Source organism: Agelaius phoeniceus, chromosome 9, assembly GCF_051311805.1.
Source record: "Agelaius phoeniceus isolate bAgePho1 chromosome 9, bAgePho1.hap1, whole genome shotgun sequence".
In the NCBI taxonomy this organism is placed as follows: domain Eukaryota; kingdom Metazoa; phylum Chordata; class Aves; order Passeriformes; family Icteridae; genus Agelaius; species Agelaius phoeniceus.
Genome location: NC_135273.1, coordinates 13,415,486 through 13,431,469, shown reverse-complemented (window position 1 = coordinate 13,431,469; position 15,984 = coordinate 13,415,486). Strand labels below are relative to the sequence as shown.

The following is a 15,984-nucleotide window of genomic DNA, read 5'->3' as shown; positions in this document are numbered from 1 at the left end:
GAATGTTGTTAACACTCACATAATGACATTTCAACCACATCATCACTGACCTGCACTAGAAACCAGTGGACAGCATGAAAAGAGTAGTTGCTGTTTGGGCATAAGGCAATTTCACTTTCTGTTTCTGTCCTGCTTTTTCTTTAAGCACCCAAAAGGCAGTTAAAAGCAATCCCAAGTGTGTTTGTTCCTCAAATTGGGAATGTACTGTTTTTAAGAAATTTCATGCCAACAATTCATAGAACTTATACTACATCATCAGGTACACACAGATTAATGTAAACCCACTAGCATATGGATTCCAAGGATGAGGTAAAAAATGGATTCAGTTATTAACTTCAAATCACAGAATAAAACTGTTCAAAAGTCCAGAGTGGAGTGAAAAGGTCAGAGATTCTAACTTTTAATGCTTGCAATTAATAGCTTGCAAAATTAGAAGTTGGACAGCCAAAAAAGCCAGACTCCTAGAAATTATTTCAAGATCCTGCAGACTGGGGCTAAACTGACTTGAGTTTTCACAGCTCAAGATAGCTCTGAACAAGCACACTTTCCTCAACACCTCTAGCTAAAGCTCTTACCACAAGGGTTCGCAAGCAGAGGGTCCCTGCTGGAGCACGAGGATCCAAAGCAGCCACAAGATCCCATACTTTAATTTTCCTAGTGGTGAAAAATAGACAAACACCATGGCTCTGTTAAAGAGAAAAGAGCAAGTACTCACAGAAAAATAACTGTTAGTACAACTTAGCTAATACACCAGTTTAAGGAAAATTACAGCAATCCTTCTGCTCTTGAGACCTGCTTCTTGCATTTCCCCTTTGTAAAACTTATAGAACTTAATGGGAGGTAAAAATATGCTGTCAGTTAAGTAAAACACATAAAAAGCAGGTGGTAATAACTAACAGAAACACATGGGAGTGCAGACAACCTGTCTGTAATGGCAAATGGTCCTGCAGACAACCACAGATGGGAAAGATTGCTCTTAAAAGTGGTTGAGCTGGAAGGAATTTCAGGTTGAGTCAGTCAGATATTCTTACCAAGCACAAGAACTGGACCACACACATCAAATCACATGGACTTATTTTAAAAGAAGAATGAAAGCTATGCTCTTTAGCATGGTTCTCACTTACTGGCCATGAAAAGGTCCTCTTAGTATGACAGACAGTCTGATATTTATGCAGAAGATGCACAAAGTGGGATGGGAGACACTGAGACAGACAGAAAGATGCAAAGCATTGACTGCACTGATATCCTCACCCATCATATGCCCCACTGACTATCCTCTTGTTATCAAAGCGTATGCATCTCACCAACTCTTCATGGCCTTCCAGTACTCGTAAACACGCCCCACACTCTATATCCCACAGCCTGGAAGAGAGTACAAAGAAGCATTAAGAATTTTTGAATACCTTAGCATTGCACTGAAACATTTGGTCTTTCCTTGTAGTTAATGGAAACTTGGAAATAAAGATTATGATGGAACAACAAAGAAGAAAGAAACCACACTCATCACTCTTTTCCCCACAGTTAAATAGATACATGATTTTCCACATGACCCTAGGATGTTACAGTAACACACAGGAGATGAGTCACAAACCAGTTGTGTCTAGTATCTACAGCTCTAGTAACACAAGATATCTCCCAGTTATCTTCACACTGAGCCTCACTTTATTTTACTGAGGTTCATAGTTTGTAAAAGTGTTGTGCCTTGGTTTTAAGATATTAAGAGAGAGAGAGACTTACTAATCCTCTCAGCAGCTTGTTTCAATTGATACGATCACCTTCAGGGGGATGTGACCTTTCTGTTCCCCTACATGCCCATTTCTGATTTGGAGACTTCCATCAGACAAATTAAGTTATCAATATAGTGGTGAGAGGTACAAGAATTAACAAGACCTTTTCCTTTGTCGTTTCTCCTCCTGAAGGTATGTTTAATCTGTAATCCAGGCACCTTATGCATATACTAAAATGGATGCTCTGTGTTTATTATTTTAAATGCATTTTTTTCTTGCTCTCAAATAACTCCTGTGGCTCTATGTGAACTGTTTCTAGTAATACAGTATTTTTAAAAAGTTCTGGCACCCAAACCAATATACAGTAAGAGGCCCAGCAACACATTATTCTTTCAACTGTACCTATCCCAGAGTTTTAGCTTTTGTGATGGATTTTCAGCATGGAGAATAATTAAAATACATAATTTTTACACCTGCACACTACCTTGAAAACTAGTTAAAGGCTTCAAACAGTTATGAAGTAAGTCTATTTGTTTTCCATACTTTTGCCAGCTCTTTGACATGACTCCCAATTACCATGGATAAAAAAAGATTATTTGCCTACAAGAACTGAAATTCTTTGACATGTATAGTCTAGAGGTGTTCCATCTCTGGCTGAGACATGCTCTGCTCCTACAGCAATCCTGTAATAGCAATATCTGCTCTGTGTCCCTGACACACAGCAGAAAGAAAGCAGTCACAAATGTTCTCAAATGCTCATTCAGTAAGTGCTCTGACTGGCATGAACTTCATTGCAGTGAGAAATATGGGGGTTTGTGGAATTTCTCTGGGTGACACATCTTGAAGCAGTACAGCTGCTGAGAGGTCAGGTCACTTTTGCTTGAGAGACAAAGAAAGAGATAAACCATCCCCCTTGTATTTTATTCCTGAGGTTCCCCAGGGAATAATCCAGATCTGGTTGATGTGTGCCCAAGGCTGGTGGATAATGGCTGCAGCTGTCTTGCCACAACAAGTTGCTCTCATTTTGGACAACAGAGGAATGAACAGAACGCTTTTGTCACTGTGGAACTGAGAAAGGATAGGTCTATGCACATGTTTGAAGCCAACAAGGAGCTCCAAGTGATTCTTCAATCTGTGAAGTTGATCCTTCAGGAATCTATGAAGGGCCCAACAGTTTTACTTGAGTACAGCACACCAGTCAAGGTCAGAGCAAGCCACTCCATGAAAAGGTCAGCCAAAGGCACTCTGGCTGCTAGAGAGCATTACCTCTCTCAAGGACTGTAAACAGGATGGACAATGCCAGACATTAACTGGTGCAGAAAGGTTGGAAGAGCAATCTTGTGCCAGGAACTTTTGTGCCATGTGTTTCCATTCCTTGCCATTGATCATGAAATTGCCAGCAGCTCTGGGAGGCTGCATCACACTAACTCAGGCCTGTATTTTCAGGTCCCAGTCTGAGGTTTTACCTGGATGGGATTACAAGAGGTGATCATGTCCCTTGTCACATAGCAAATGGGCTTTCATGTACAAAGGGGATAAGTGCTATTAAGAGTAGGGTCCCTTAGAAGAGTTGGTGCCAAGGGTCTGTCTCAGATTTGATAAGTTTCTCTAACTTTTACTTTTTTAAATACTCAAAGGAACAAAGAGTAAAAGAACTAAACTTAAGGCTTGAGAACTAACTAAAAAAAAATCATTTCAATTGTGTACGCAGTCAAAAACACTACCACTGCTCTTTCCTATAACTTTGAGAGAACTTCTGGAAATAGAGGGAGGTCTGCAATTATCTCAGCCTTTAATTCACTTGAAAGCAGAGCAGGGAGATGTACAGAAGGCAGGTGAATCTGAATCCCCACCTCTTAGAAAGAATGCTGTTGTCTAAACAAATTCATATCAGATCCTTATGTGTGCACATCCTAGAAACAGACACATGAAGACCAACCACTCATTAAAAACTTAACCCAACATGATATTGTCTAATTTTATTTTCTTGCCCTAAATTCTCTGGTTCCTTTTTTTTTCTACATATTTTTTTTTTTTGGCTGTAGCAATTAGGAACTTTGAAGCTAAGATACTGAAGTGATTGGATTAAACTTGACGGACCAGTTTCTGCTAGATGGAAATTAGCACAATGATAGTGATGTCTATGTAGCAGGTGAAATTTCTGGCTTAAATCAAAACCTAAACATTTTTTCTATGTCTCAGCTACTTTACATGTCCTCAACGTTTGCAGTTGCAAAACTAGAAATCACAAATTCATCTTCTGGAAAAAACTTTCTCTGCAACTGAGGAATAATGGGCTTTTAAGTTCTAGATCAGCCTGTACTGAAGTCCAGCACACAACATCTGATAGTGGATTAAAATCAAATCTAAAAAGCACCAAGCCATCCACAAAGATGACTTAGGAAACTTTTTCTTAATCATCCTTCTACTGACTTGTGCCCTCTGCTAATGGCTGGGATGGGAGAAAACTGTCTTTCAGCATTGGCTAAGTCTCTTGCCTTGCTCACACTGCTGCTAAACTTGACTCCCATTAAGATTCACTGTTGACATTCCTGAAATTCTAGCACAATTTATCTCTTAAGTAGGGATTTTGTCAAATGCAAGCATAAAAGTAACTGTATTCCTGTTTAGCATTATCACTATCTTGACATTTATTTTTATTAGCATTGCATATTTTAGATCCTTCCCTAGCTGCTGTAGTATTTAACTATTTCTTGCTCTACTTCTGTGGCCAAGTTTCATGGTACAACTGCAGAGGGCTATTTTTTCTATTTGAAGTGCAGTTCTCAGCAGTGGTGCTGCTCTTACACAATGCCTGTAATACCTCTTCCCTTGATTAAGAGATGGAAGTTTTAGCTCTCCTGGTCATGCTCTGAGACAGCTTTGTACTAAAATTTGGAACAGTGACCTGGTGATGTCAACCAAAGGACCACTGTTTTTCTATAGAATGCAGAGCAGGGAGAGGTAGCATGTTGCAAACCAAGTCCACAGGCAAACAACAGCACAGGTCATTCTCACTGAGGAAAAATTATTACATGTGAAGTGAAGGGTTCCTGCTCACACTACCCAGCTTTCAAGTTTCACCAAAAGGCAGACAATTACTTTAAAAAATGACAAAGGGAAAGGGAGGTTGCTGTTACTCCCATTTCCATGACAGAGCCATTTTTTTTATATCACGTAACTAATATTCAAGCTTGTTCCATACATCCTGAAATTAGTGGGACATCCCTCTGCCAGCATCTGCAGGATGTAGGGAGAAATTCTGGTTTGTGATACCAGAAAGAGTTAAATCTCAGACTGCAACTAGGGCAGCTGGAGAAGTGCAAAAGGCAGCAAACTGAACTTCATGCTCTAAACCAGCTGTTCCAAACTTAACCAGGTGCCAAGTACCACAAGAAGAGTTTGGCGAGAGCCCAGGAGGATTTCTGCAGAGGATTAAATGCCTCTTACTGCAAATCTGACCCCTTTAACTAGACACATAGTCCAATTAAAATATCACAAGAGGACATCGTAGAAAGTGGTACTTGCCAGCTCCCTCATACACCAGAACTGTCAGAGCAAATGCAACTTGTTGATTAGTATGGGACCTCTTGAGATGTAGAGGATGAAAGACAACACAGTAAAACAGGCTTCTAATATCTCTTTCCAGTAGTTCCCAATGTTCTATACTAAAGAAAGCATATTTCAAAGTTGACAAGGGTACAGAGCACTTCAGCTGCCTAACCTCAGCACGTCCCAAGGCACCAGAGACAGTGTGCTTGCACAGAACCCTGTGATGGGGAGTGTGTCTCTCACCTGATGGTATTATCTGAAGAGCCGCTCACTACTAGCCTGTCTCTGTACTGCAGACATGCAATGCCTCGTTTGTGGCCATTTAAGGTGCGCACAAATTCGCAGGTACTAGTGTTCCATACCTGTGACAGGAAGGGGGGAGGGAACCACAGAGACAAATTATTACGAAGAGACTAACAAAAGATGGTGTCTGCATGATAAATAGATGCATCCAGAATGCTCTTAATGAAGATGCTACCATTAAGACTGGGAAAATCACCCCTCTGATGACCTGTGATTAGTCTGCAACTGATAGCAGGGTGGGTCACTGTACACAGAAGATTTTTGCCACACAGTATCAAATTAGCTTCCAGGTTCAGCATTCTTGGGTTATGATTTTGTTTACACACGATATAGATTCTCCTGAAGTTTAATGCTGCAGACTGGGATCATAGCAGTAACACTTAAGTGCCTCCTTAAGTATCTCCTATCAACTCACCTTCACTTTTGTCCCCACGCTGCCCTCTAACAACTGTTTAAATGACTGAACAGGTTATGGAAGTGGTCAAGTCGAAAAAGAACACAGAAAAAAATGTTCTTTTTTAACTGCATCTGTACCTGGAACTGATTTGCCATAGGTTCTGTAAATAAGCGGTGCCAGCTCAACTGAGGAGGGACAACTGCAAATGAGCAGGAGGAAGAACACTGCTTCTAAAGGAAGATCCTGCCAGGGGCCATCTTCCCCATCTGGTCACTGTTCTTTGCTAATAAATACCCCAGAGCAGCAAACAAAAAGCCTCTGAAACACCTCACCTTTATAGTTCTGTCACCTGATGCCGATACAATGTACTTGTCATCAAAGTCCACCACGTTGACGGCAGCTCGGTGCCCTACGAGCACCCTCCTGAGGGTGATGTCCGTCGGGGAGGCCATGTCCCACACGGCGATGGAGCGGTCCTTGGAGCATGTCACCATCATGCCGTTGTTGAAGCGCAGGTGCAGCACGGCCTCGCAGTGGTGGATCAGCGTATTCAGCATCTCGCCTGCGTTCACGTCCCACACTCTGCAAGGTTCACATTTCAAACCAGACAGACGAGAGTTAACAACCTGCACTGCGAATTTTCTGCAGAGCCAGAGAGGGACAGGGAGAGGTAATTGACTCTCTAGTGATATTAGAGAAGCAAACACCACAAGTTATATCTACATCTATTAAATAGTTCATTAAAAAATGTATTAGATAAACCTGTTGATTATGTGTACATTGAGACAGTCCAGCAGCCAAAAACCCTGCAATGCAGTTAACACCATAAAAATAATGCACCCAGGAAAAAAGCATTCTTTAATTAAGGAAATTTAATGCTGAGGAAAGGTAGCAGACTGATGGCCTTACTGACTGGTGTTTCCTGGTTGTGCCAGCCTATTATACACTTCATTTCCAGCCAATGTGGAGAAGTAAGTTCCCTGACAGGCTTCATTTTTGACCTCTCTCACAGGACTATTAGCTCAAGTGGTAATTTATACAGAAGCAGAAGACAAGACAATTATTTTCAAACAAATACAAGTAATTGCCACAAGTTGCACCACGATTTGCATTTACCCTGCGGTGCATCTGGTACACAGCTACATTCCAGGAATGCACTGAATACCCAAATTAAGACATAGCATTTATGTCAATTTAATGTTATTGGAACCAACTGTTTCAACTGAAAGATAATTTAAGATGCAAGTTAGATAAAAGCTTTATACAGAACTTTTAGTACCTGAAATGAAAATTTTAAGCCTTAAAAATATTTATTTTGGGCTATTCTGTTGGCAAACTTCTTTTGCCCTCCATAAAGAGATTTCTTTTGGTACTATGACACCTTTATCCCAGATACACTATATGAAAGCAGAAAATGGCTGTATCATCAGGCACATCAGACCTCGCAGAAGTTAAAACTTCCTGCTGCCAATAAGGCAAGCAATAAGAAAAGGCAAGATGTGAGAAACACTTCTAATGTCTTATTTTCTAACTTATGGAAACTAAAGTGCATCAACTTATAAACTCTAAATGAGAAGGAAAACCACATTCCAATTAGAAAATGCAAAGGAGAAAATACTAAAGACCTGAGCCATTAACATACGAGCAGTTTGCAGACAAGGTTGCCAAACTGAACAGGAGCTGGAGACCCACTGACTTCTTTGGACAAGTGCATCCCTGAGATCTCAGAAGCATTAAGAGCCCATCTGTACTGTCTATTGGATGAAGCCTCTCTTCCTGAGGAGACCCAAGGATAAAAGTGATGCATCCTATGTGCCTCTGGGGTCTGCACAAACATTTATAGATACAGTGGGAGACAAAGTATTCCTGGGCAAGTAGCCAGTCTGCAATTTGGCCTGCCTGGCCTGATATGGAAAATGACAGTGCTTGTTACAGAAATCAGCCTCTCCTTTTGTGATCTGTTTAGCCCAGTGCAGTTCCCACATCACCTCCAGGCAGGCAGTGTTGCTGAAATTCTGGATTCCTGTGAATGACAGGACCCCAAAACCTAGCAGAACTGCAAGACTGCATGCATCACATGTTATAATTCGATTTAATTAGCTTAACAATACTACTATGAGCTTAACGATAGTATTTTACACAAGCACAGAGGAGCTTGCAGCCATCTGAATGCATGCTAATAACTCCAGAAAAGGCCACCAATGCAGCTTTTTGCTGTCTAACTTCACTACATGAGCAGTGCTTGTACTCTGACAAGGAGGGAGTATATAACAACATGGAGAAGTCAGACCTGCCCCTTCACATCCAAGCTCATATTGCAATTCATTAACTCATAAGTGCCTCTATTTACACTACAGGTGTTACACTCTTTGGTATCCTCCAATATGACTGGTGGACTTCACAAATGCACAACATGCATCACAAGTGCTATCTTGAGGTGTCCATCCTTTTTCTGGAGACTTGAAGAAAAGCAAGGTTAGAAAGATTTAATGAAAAGAAACATCATGCTAAAATTTAATTTGAAGTCATAGGACATCTAGTCATACATATTTTGTTAAAATTAAATGACAACAGACAACTAAACCTACAAACTTGCTTTGAAAACCTCAACTCTTAAAAAGTTATTCTCAAAGAGAATTTATAACATTCTCAGGGAGTGTCAAAACATGCAAAACCTTGGTGAAATGCCAGATGGCCTTCCTAAGTCATCTTGACCTTGACTGGCCTTGGCTTAGATTCTCATTTCTCCCTGACAGCGATTTGCATGGACATCTGATAAGGACAGCACAATGCTGAACAACTTCATGGAACTGCTTGAACGGCACACATTTAAGAAGAGATCATTTCAGCAGCTTGCAAACCTGAAATCTTAAGAGGCAAACAGAAAGGTGCAAATCAGGGGCACACACCTGACTGTTGAGTCTGAAGATCCAGTAATGATCACCCGTTCATCATACTGGAGGCACAGGACAGAACCTGTGTGGCCGGTGAGAATTCGCTTGCATTCCAATGTATTCTTATCCCAGATCTAAGACAGCAAACATTCAAAACTGGACAGTTCAGTAAGGTTTTCATCTTTCAGCACTTACTCGTTTGACTAGACTGTTTTTTACTACAGCACATCTTCCATAGTGCACTTAGAACACATTTAGTGGCATCTGCAGAGTCTTCTACAGGCTCTTTGGTGCAATACATTGACATCTTTGATATTACTGGCTTTACTACGAATATTGGTTTTACTTTCTCACAAGGATACAGGGCCCAGTAATTACATAGCCTGTAATTACTGCTGGACAGAAACTCTGCAGGCGAAGGCTGTCTGTCTGCAAACAGGGTCTCTCTAGCCAGATAAAAGAGTAGCTGCTGTGCAGGTGGGAGATGGGGGAAGGGGAAGGAGAAGGCTAGGTTACTAACAAGAGACTGGGTAGGTGTCACTGAAATTAGGACACTATTATTTATGGCATAGGCACTCCAAGCCATTAGTATGCCATGATGGAGCATTCTCACCTTAATAGTATTGTCTCGTAGGCCGCTTACTATCTTCTGATCATCATACTGTAAACAATAAACCCCTTTGCTTGTCTCACTTCGGCAGTGGATCCTCTGTAAACTGTGCCTTCCACACCGCCAGTTCGACTCTATCGTCTTGAAGAGATAGGAGACAAATGAGATGTAGGGGAAAAATAAAAGCACAGAACTATCTCCCCTTTTTTTCCTTTGGTTGAGAAGGCAGCAGACAGTTTTCTTTACGCTTTTTCCTGCAATCAGGCCCATACAATGACATAACTGCTTTCTAGAATACATGTAATAAAACCAATTAAACAGACAAATGCTTAGAAAATATATTGTGGCTAAACTGATCTGTGCTGTTGCGAATGGTGAGGAAGAAGTAACCTAAAAGTCTTTTTCTATCTCCAACCTTTAGCCCCTGCTGACTCAACAGCTAAATAACTGAAGAGAAAGTCTCAGTTGAGCTCTAAATGCATTTACAAACTTGTCACAACAGTGCCCGAGTACTGCTTCTGTCGTTAGGAAACAACCAGAACATGCCATTTTGCTGACACTAAATGCAAGGCAAACATGCTCAGCTGCTTCCTGCTTCCCTGAGTCTTAGGACTGCAGAGTTCAGAAATGCACTTTCTCCCTGCTTCAGTTCTTGATATTCTCCTTTAACAGCCTACTAGGTCTCATTGCACCAGGAGGAGCAAAGTACCATGGAACAGAGAAAACCAAGATGTTACAGTGCTGCTGTGATATCTGATGTGCAAAGTGTGGAGAATCCACCTGCAAACAGCTTACTGCACAATCCAACTCATCCTCTGTCTAAAGGAGCAGCAGGATCTTTTATTAGTATCCCATATCTACAAACTCCAGACAAACACAGACATGTCAGATTTAATGAAATACTACACTGCAATGGAATATCCCCAGAATTTCAGCATCATGAATAAATCAGGAACATTTGAAAAAAAAACAAAACTAAAAAAGCAATAGTGAAACACCACCATATCTGGCAGCTGTTTCTTACCTCTATGTCCTGTATAATTTTGGGGTAAAGTGCTCTGTAGAAGGAGTTGGGTGGCGCAGTTCCATCAGGAGGTTTATTTTTAAATAGATATTGCCCCCTGGAAGACAAAGAACATTTCCACTGAACACAAATCATCTTTCAGCATTTTGGAGAAAGGTCCTCCTGGCATTTTACAAATGGATAACCACTGCTGACAGATTCACAGTCAAACTTAATTTACTAAGATGGGATGGTTCCTTGTTTGTTTGCCCTGCAACGTGTCAGTGTTGCATTTTAACACTGAAATACCCAAGAAAAATCTGTGTCTAGTAACTTGGGGAAGGGAAATAAATTCTCTATTATGGACATGGGCCCATTCAGCACAGTAAGGGTTGACAGTGGTTCATGCTTGCAATATTCACACACATTATCAGAGGTCACCTTTAAAATAAAGCATGCAAAGCAAAGGAAAGAAGCCAAGGAACCCTCAAACCCTCTACACATTCAAGGCTAGCTTTTATCTGCATTAGCAGGAACAGTATCAGTTTGGGTACACGGACATTTTACTGCTACTACTCTGTGCTGGTAAGCAACACCTCATCTGTGGTGCCTCCCTCATCTCAACACTGATTTGGAATACTCACATCCCAAGCTAGAGTTTTGTTACCAAAAAAATCTGTAAACGGCAATCACTGCCTGCTGTGTAAAAAACTTTAATTCCTCATCCTGAAGTTAAGAAGCCACCAAACACGGTGTGGAAGCTAGTAAACCCCACCATGGGCGTACTAACTGCTGCTCTGCCTGGCAACATGCCTCACAAAATGGAGAGAGGCACAAATGCCTCCGAGTGTAATCCTGGCATCAGAGGCACAGAGTTTACACTGGGCCAGCTCTCCACTTCTCCCTCCCTTGTTCCATTACAGCATAATTAATTGTTCAATACTTCCTTGTGCATTTCCTTCCTGTCCTTTCCATACAGTACACCTCAAAACCCATTTCAGAGACTGCAGCTGCCCTGATACACTCGAACTAGAGAGATCACAACAATGAACCAAAATCTTTGGGTTGTAAGGCAATACCAAACTACAGGACTGGACAAGCAAAATGACAAATGCTCAGGAAAAGAACTTTTGATACTTCTTTAAATCAAGAATTCTAAGTACAACTCAAGAGAAAGGTGCTTTCATGTTTGGACAGAGGAATTACCTCTTTCTTCAAATATAATGACCAGCAGACATGCATATGGGAACAAACACATGAAGATGGCATACATGGATGCAGACAAGCCACTAACTAGACAGATGCCTATTTCCTGTGATCCAGCCTGGAAATGCATTCATGAAAATTAGTATTACTGGCCAAGGAAGATGAAAACCACTTTCGAGATGCACAGAATACCTTGGAGACATCCTGGAAGACTTGGGGCAGGTCTAGAAAAACCTGTGTACAAGCCTGTGTGCCTAAAAACCTTTTAATTCTTTCTAACTTTACTAGCTAATGTAACACAAAGTCTGGTTGCTACCTGTAAGTTGTGCTGTGCTGCATGCATAGTCAGCTGTTTACTGTTCAGCTGAAGGATTGCTTGGAATTTCCATGGCATCCCAGTAGCTGTTGTGCTGTGGCTCTGGGATAAAAGGAACTATTGTTTACAGGTTTTGATGACCAGCCAATTCAATCAGATGGACACAAGCACACCCAGATTTTGGGCTTCTGTTTTATATTTCTCTAAATCTGTGTAACTCTTACTGCTCCCTGACAATCTGCCAGTGAAGGCTGCCATACTGCAAAACTGGGGGGGAGTTCTGTTGTAAACCATGAGGTGCAAATGCTGAAATCAGGCAGCTCATGTGCAAATTGAGGAGCTGTCACCAGTTGTAACACCAGTTGTCCATCATTCTGAACTGTCCAGTTAGTAATCTCCTTTTGCCATGCACAGAGCTAGCACTGATTACAAGCTATGAAGTTCTATAGCACTGGGTATTTTCTGTCTGCATCTCCTAACCACACAGCTCTACCTGTTCACCACAGAGATAACCAGAGGGCAATATGAAAGACTTGGGCACAACATGCTCTTGAGTCAAAGTAACCTCCAGCACATAGCACAAACCTGAAGAAGAGGTGCCGTAATAAGGTGACTGTCCTTGAGATGAGAAGCAAAATTTTGCACCTGTCTTTTGGAAATGTAATGTGTCTGTATGACCAGTATTTGGTGCTAATGTTATTTCTAAAGTGTGGAGGGAGCAAACCCCAGTGATGCCTCAGCAGAAGACACTCAGCTGATTACACCATACTCCAAGAATGGAGTATGAGTATTGGGAAGGGTCTAAACAGAGAAAACTGAAAATAGTAAGAGGACAAGACAACACATCATTATGGTTGGCTAGTGCAGCCAAAACATAGGAAATGTGCTCATCTTCCAACGTGGAAAAGGTTACTGCAAAAAGGAGAATGAGAAACTGTCCTGCTTATCTGTGCAGGTCAAATGCAACAAGTCAAACTGTAGCTAGGAAGACAGCCTAGATATCAGGAAAACCTCTCAAACACTGAAATTAGAAAGAGTAAAAAAGTGAAACCATCGAATGCCTTTCCCAGGCATTGCCTGGGGAATCTCCATCAGTAGATTTAGTAAATCCCATGGACCTGGCTAAGGCCCCATGGAGAACTGAACAATAGGAACTACTGAGACAGCAACATAAGTTCTCCTGACCCCCACCCCAAAGCTTATCTCTGTAACCCTATAGGCTATGTTACTTAACCCTTACTATTGGTCAAGTTTGGGTTCCCCTTAACCCTATAAAAGGGGCCTGCTTTAGCCCATTTGACAGAAGAAGAGCTGTCACTGGGACCCCTCACAGACTCCCCCAATAAACATGGCTGTGGAACGCCAGGACCTCTCCTTCTCCTCTCTCGCTGTCTGCTGCAGCCTCAAGCCAAGAGCACCCTACCTTAGCAAGCAAGAGCTGAGATCCTAAGAGAGCTTGCAATCACTAAAGAGCTGATAATCACCAAGCTTGCTAAGGGGGTCAGCCCGCGGCGATCGGCCTCGAGCTAGCCCAGCTTTGGGGCACCCTGTCTCCCTGAGGACTGGGCTCCCGGGCTATCTTGCACTGCTTGATGATAAGGCCAGAATAGAGGCTTTATTATAAATAGAGGATTTTAAGAACAAGTTAAGACAAAGATTTGGGATGACTTAAGAAAAATCTGTCCCTTCCTATGGGAAACAAAAAGGGCTAAATGACCTCTCAAGCTCCTCTTAGGACCTACTGTGACTTCAACAGTAGGGAGAAAAAATTGAAGTCCTCAAGAGAATAAGTCACTAAAAGAAATGCAAAAGTTACCACTGTCATGCTTGTGTTTATTTTATACTCTTTAAAACACTGCACTATTGGAAACAGATCAAAGTAGTATTTATTTGTAAAGAATGTCTCATAATCCTGATTTACTTGCCTTTACTTCCTGAGACAAACAGTATAACAAAATTAACCATAAACCAGGAGTCTTTGTTTGCAACTCTGTATCTTTTTAATAGCAACCAAAATGCCTGAGCTGTCACTTTTATCTTGTTTATGAAATATTCATACCCAGCTTCCCTTCTGCCAACATCCTAGGGACACCCTTGGAAAAGAAAATTATGTATTAAAGGGTGTACCCCTGAGAGAGAAAGTTCTAATGAAATGTTAGCAGAGCAGCTTCAAACTTGAGTGAGACCTACATTGTAGTAAGGCTATTCCAGATGATTATTAACTAATCTATCTGCATTTCTAAAGTCCCCTATTCTCCATGGTACCTACCCTCAGCTTCCAGTTTGAAAATTAAACAGATATCTAATAGTGAAAATCTGCTGAGGAAAACAAACAGACCTATCAGGAAAGAACTAATTCATAGCACATGCTCCCTCACTGCCACTCCTGAAAAAGCTCTTCTGCTCTGAACTGCTGACCGGTTTAGGGTTCCCTTGAGGCACACACAGCTTCTTAATTTGAACTGAAAGACAGCTGGGTGTAAAAATCTCAGTCTGTATATCTCACTTGTCACAGTGGGCTAAGAGCATGATCAGAAGGAAGTTGAGGAAAAAATGCCCCACATTGCCACATAGCTAAATGTGGCACCTAACTCCCCAATGCCTGATTTTTGATGTAAGCAACTGTCAGGTTTGGAACTAACATGATGTTTCAGTGCTGAATAACCCTCTTCAAATATGGTTTGAAACACACAATCCCTGCTGTCCTGAATGGGGGCAAAAGAGGTGAAAATTCAGTTTCCTTACCATCCTCTCCTTTCTGACAAACCCCTCCACAGGGAGTCTGTCCTGACCATTCTCTCAATGAGCTTCTTCCACAGCATCCCATCCGACGTCACCCGGTACCACTCCTTGCACACCAGCTCAGCAGCACACAAAGATCTGGCATCCAGGTATGACAGAATGTTCTCAGCAATGTGATCCAATCCCCGAGCTGGAGGAGAACAACAACAAGAGGAAAACATTATTTGTTGGACAGACAACTCCCCCTGCTAGTACAAAGATACACTCTCCTTCCATCTCCTCTTCTGCATGCGGAGCTGGACAAAATGCACAGAAGAGCATTTGAGGCTAAGATCAGGAGTGAGCAGTGTTATCCAACTTCCTTTGGATATAGAACAACAAGTCATTAAAAATAATAAAGAATCCAAGAAGTCATTCCAATCTACTTCGATGGGTTTTAGCACTAGGGGGATATTCTATGGATGGCATTTCCAACTCAGCAACGCAGCCCCCAAAATCTCTCTATATTAGGACCATTTCTCATCTCACTGCTACAGCTGTTCTCATGTTGCAACGGCTCAAAAGCTGTTTTTGCTAAAGCAGTAGCTTTTAAATGTAATGAAGAAAAAAATATATATTCCCAATGTGTGCCCTGAAGGGTAGTGGTACCTTTAGACAGGGGGGAGGGAAGGATATGCAGATGCACAGGGACGTCAAGAGGGAAGGAGAGGCTGTGTATGGAGAAAGTGAAGCAGGTTTGCTAGTTTCATTTATTTTAGGAGGTGAAGGAAAAATACACACCAAAATAACATCATTTGCAAATATTTCCCAGTGTGAATACCAGGACTAGCTTTACTTCAGTATGACTGGAATGAAATGTAAAGCAATTGCCTGGTTAGCACCAAGCAGCTCAACGAAATGTCTATGTAGGGAAGGTTATGCTGTATTTCTTAACTGGATGGATGTAGTCAGTCAAAATGTGCCCTTACCAACTCAAATTTAATCACAATCAAAACTTCAGGAAAACAAGATGCCTTTTAAATGAGAAGTTGTGTAAATACAGCTTCTCTTGAAGGCTGTTTGGTTCACAAGTGAGACACACCACCAAGAGATTATCTCACTTCACAGGTTAAATTTCATACGCTTTGTGAAAGTTTAGACCACATCATCCCTCAGGCATAATGTTCAATCCAAGCAAAAATGAAGCATTGCAGATTGGTATTACATGCATCTTCCCTCTGGTTCACATTTGGGA

At 41.5% G+C, this 15,984-nt stretch overlaps 1 protein-coding gene across 11 annotated transcripts in view; it reads right to left on the bottom strand.

The window, feature by feature from the left end:
* BTRC (beta-transducin repeat containing E3 ubiquitin protein ligase) overlaps positions 1-15,984 on the bottom strand; it is a 121,117-nt gene that overhangs the window by 9,685 nt on the left and 95,448 nt on the right. For all 11 annotated transcript variants that reach the window (XM_077182956.1, XM_077182961.1, XM_077182954.1 and 8 more), the window contains 8 exons: positions 14,754-14,940; positions 10,508-10,604; positions 9,487-9,624; positions 8,889-9,007; positions 6,312-6,561; positions 5,523-5,641; positions 1,252-1,362; positions 576-654 (listed from right to left, as the gene is read on the bottom strand). In XM_077182956.1, the coding sequence (XP_077039071.1) occupies positions 576-654; positions 1,252-1,362; positions 5,523-5,641; positions 6,312-6,561; positions 8,889-9,007; positions 9,487-9,624; positions 10,508-10,604; positions 14,754-14,940 (1,100 nt within the window). The remainder of the gene's footprint in view (positions 1-575; positions 655-1,251; positions 1,363-5,522; positions 5,642-6,311; positions 6,562-8,888; positions 9,008-9,486; positions 9,625-10,507; positions 10,605-14,753; positions 14,941-15,984) is intronic.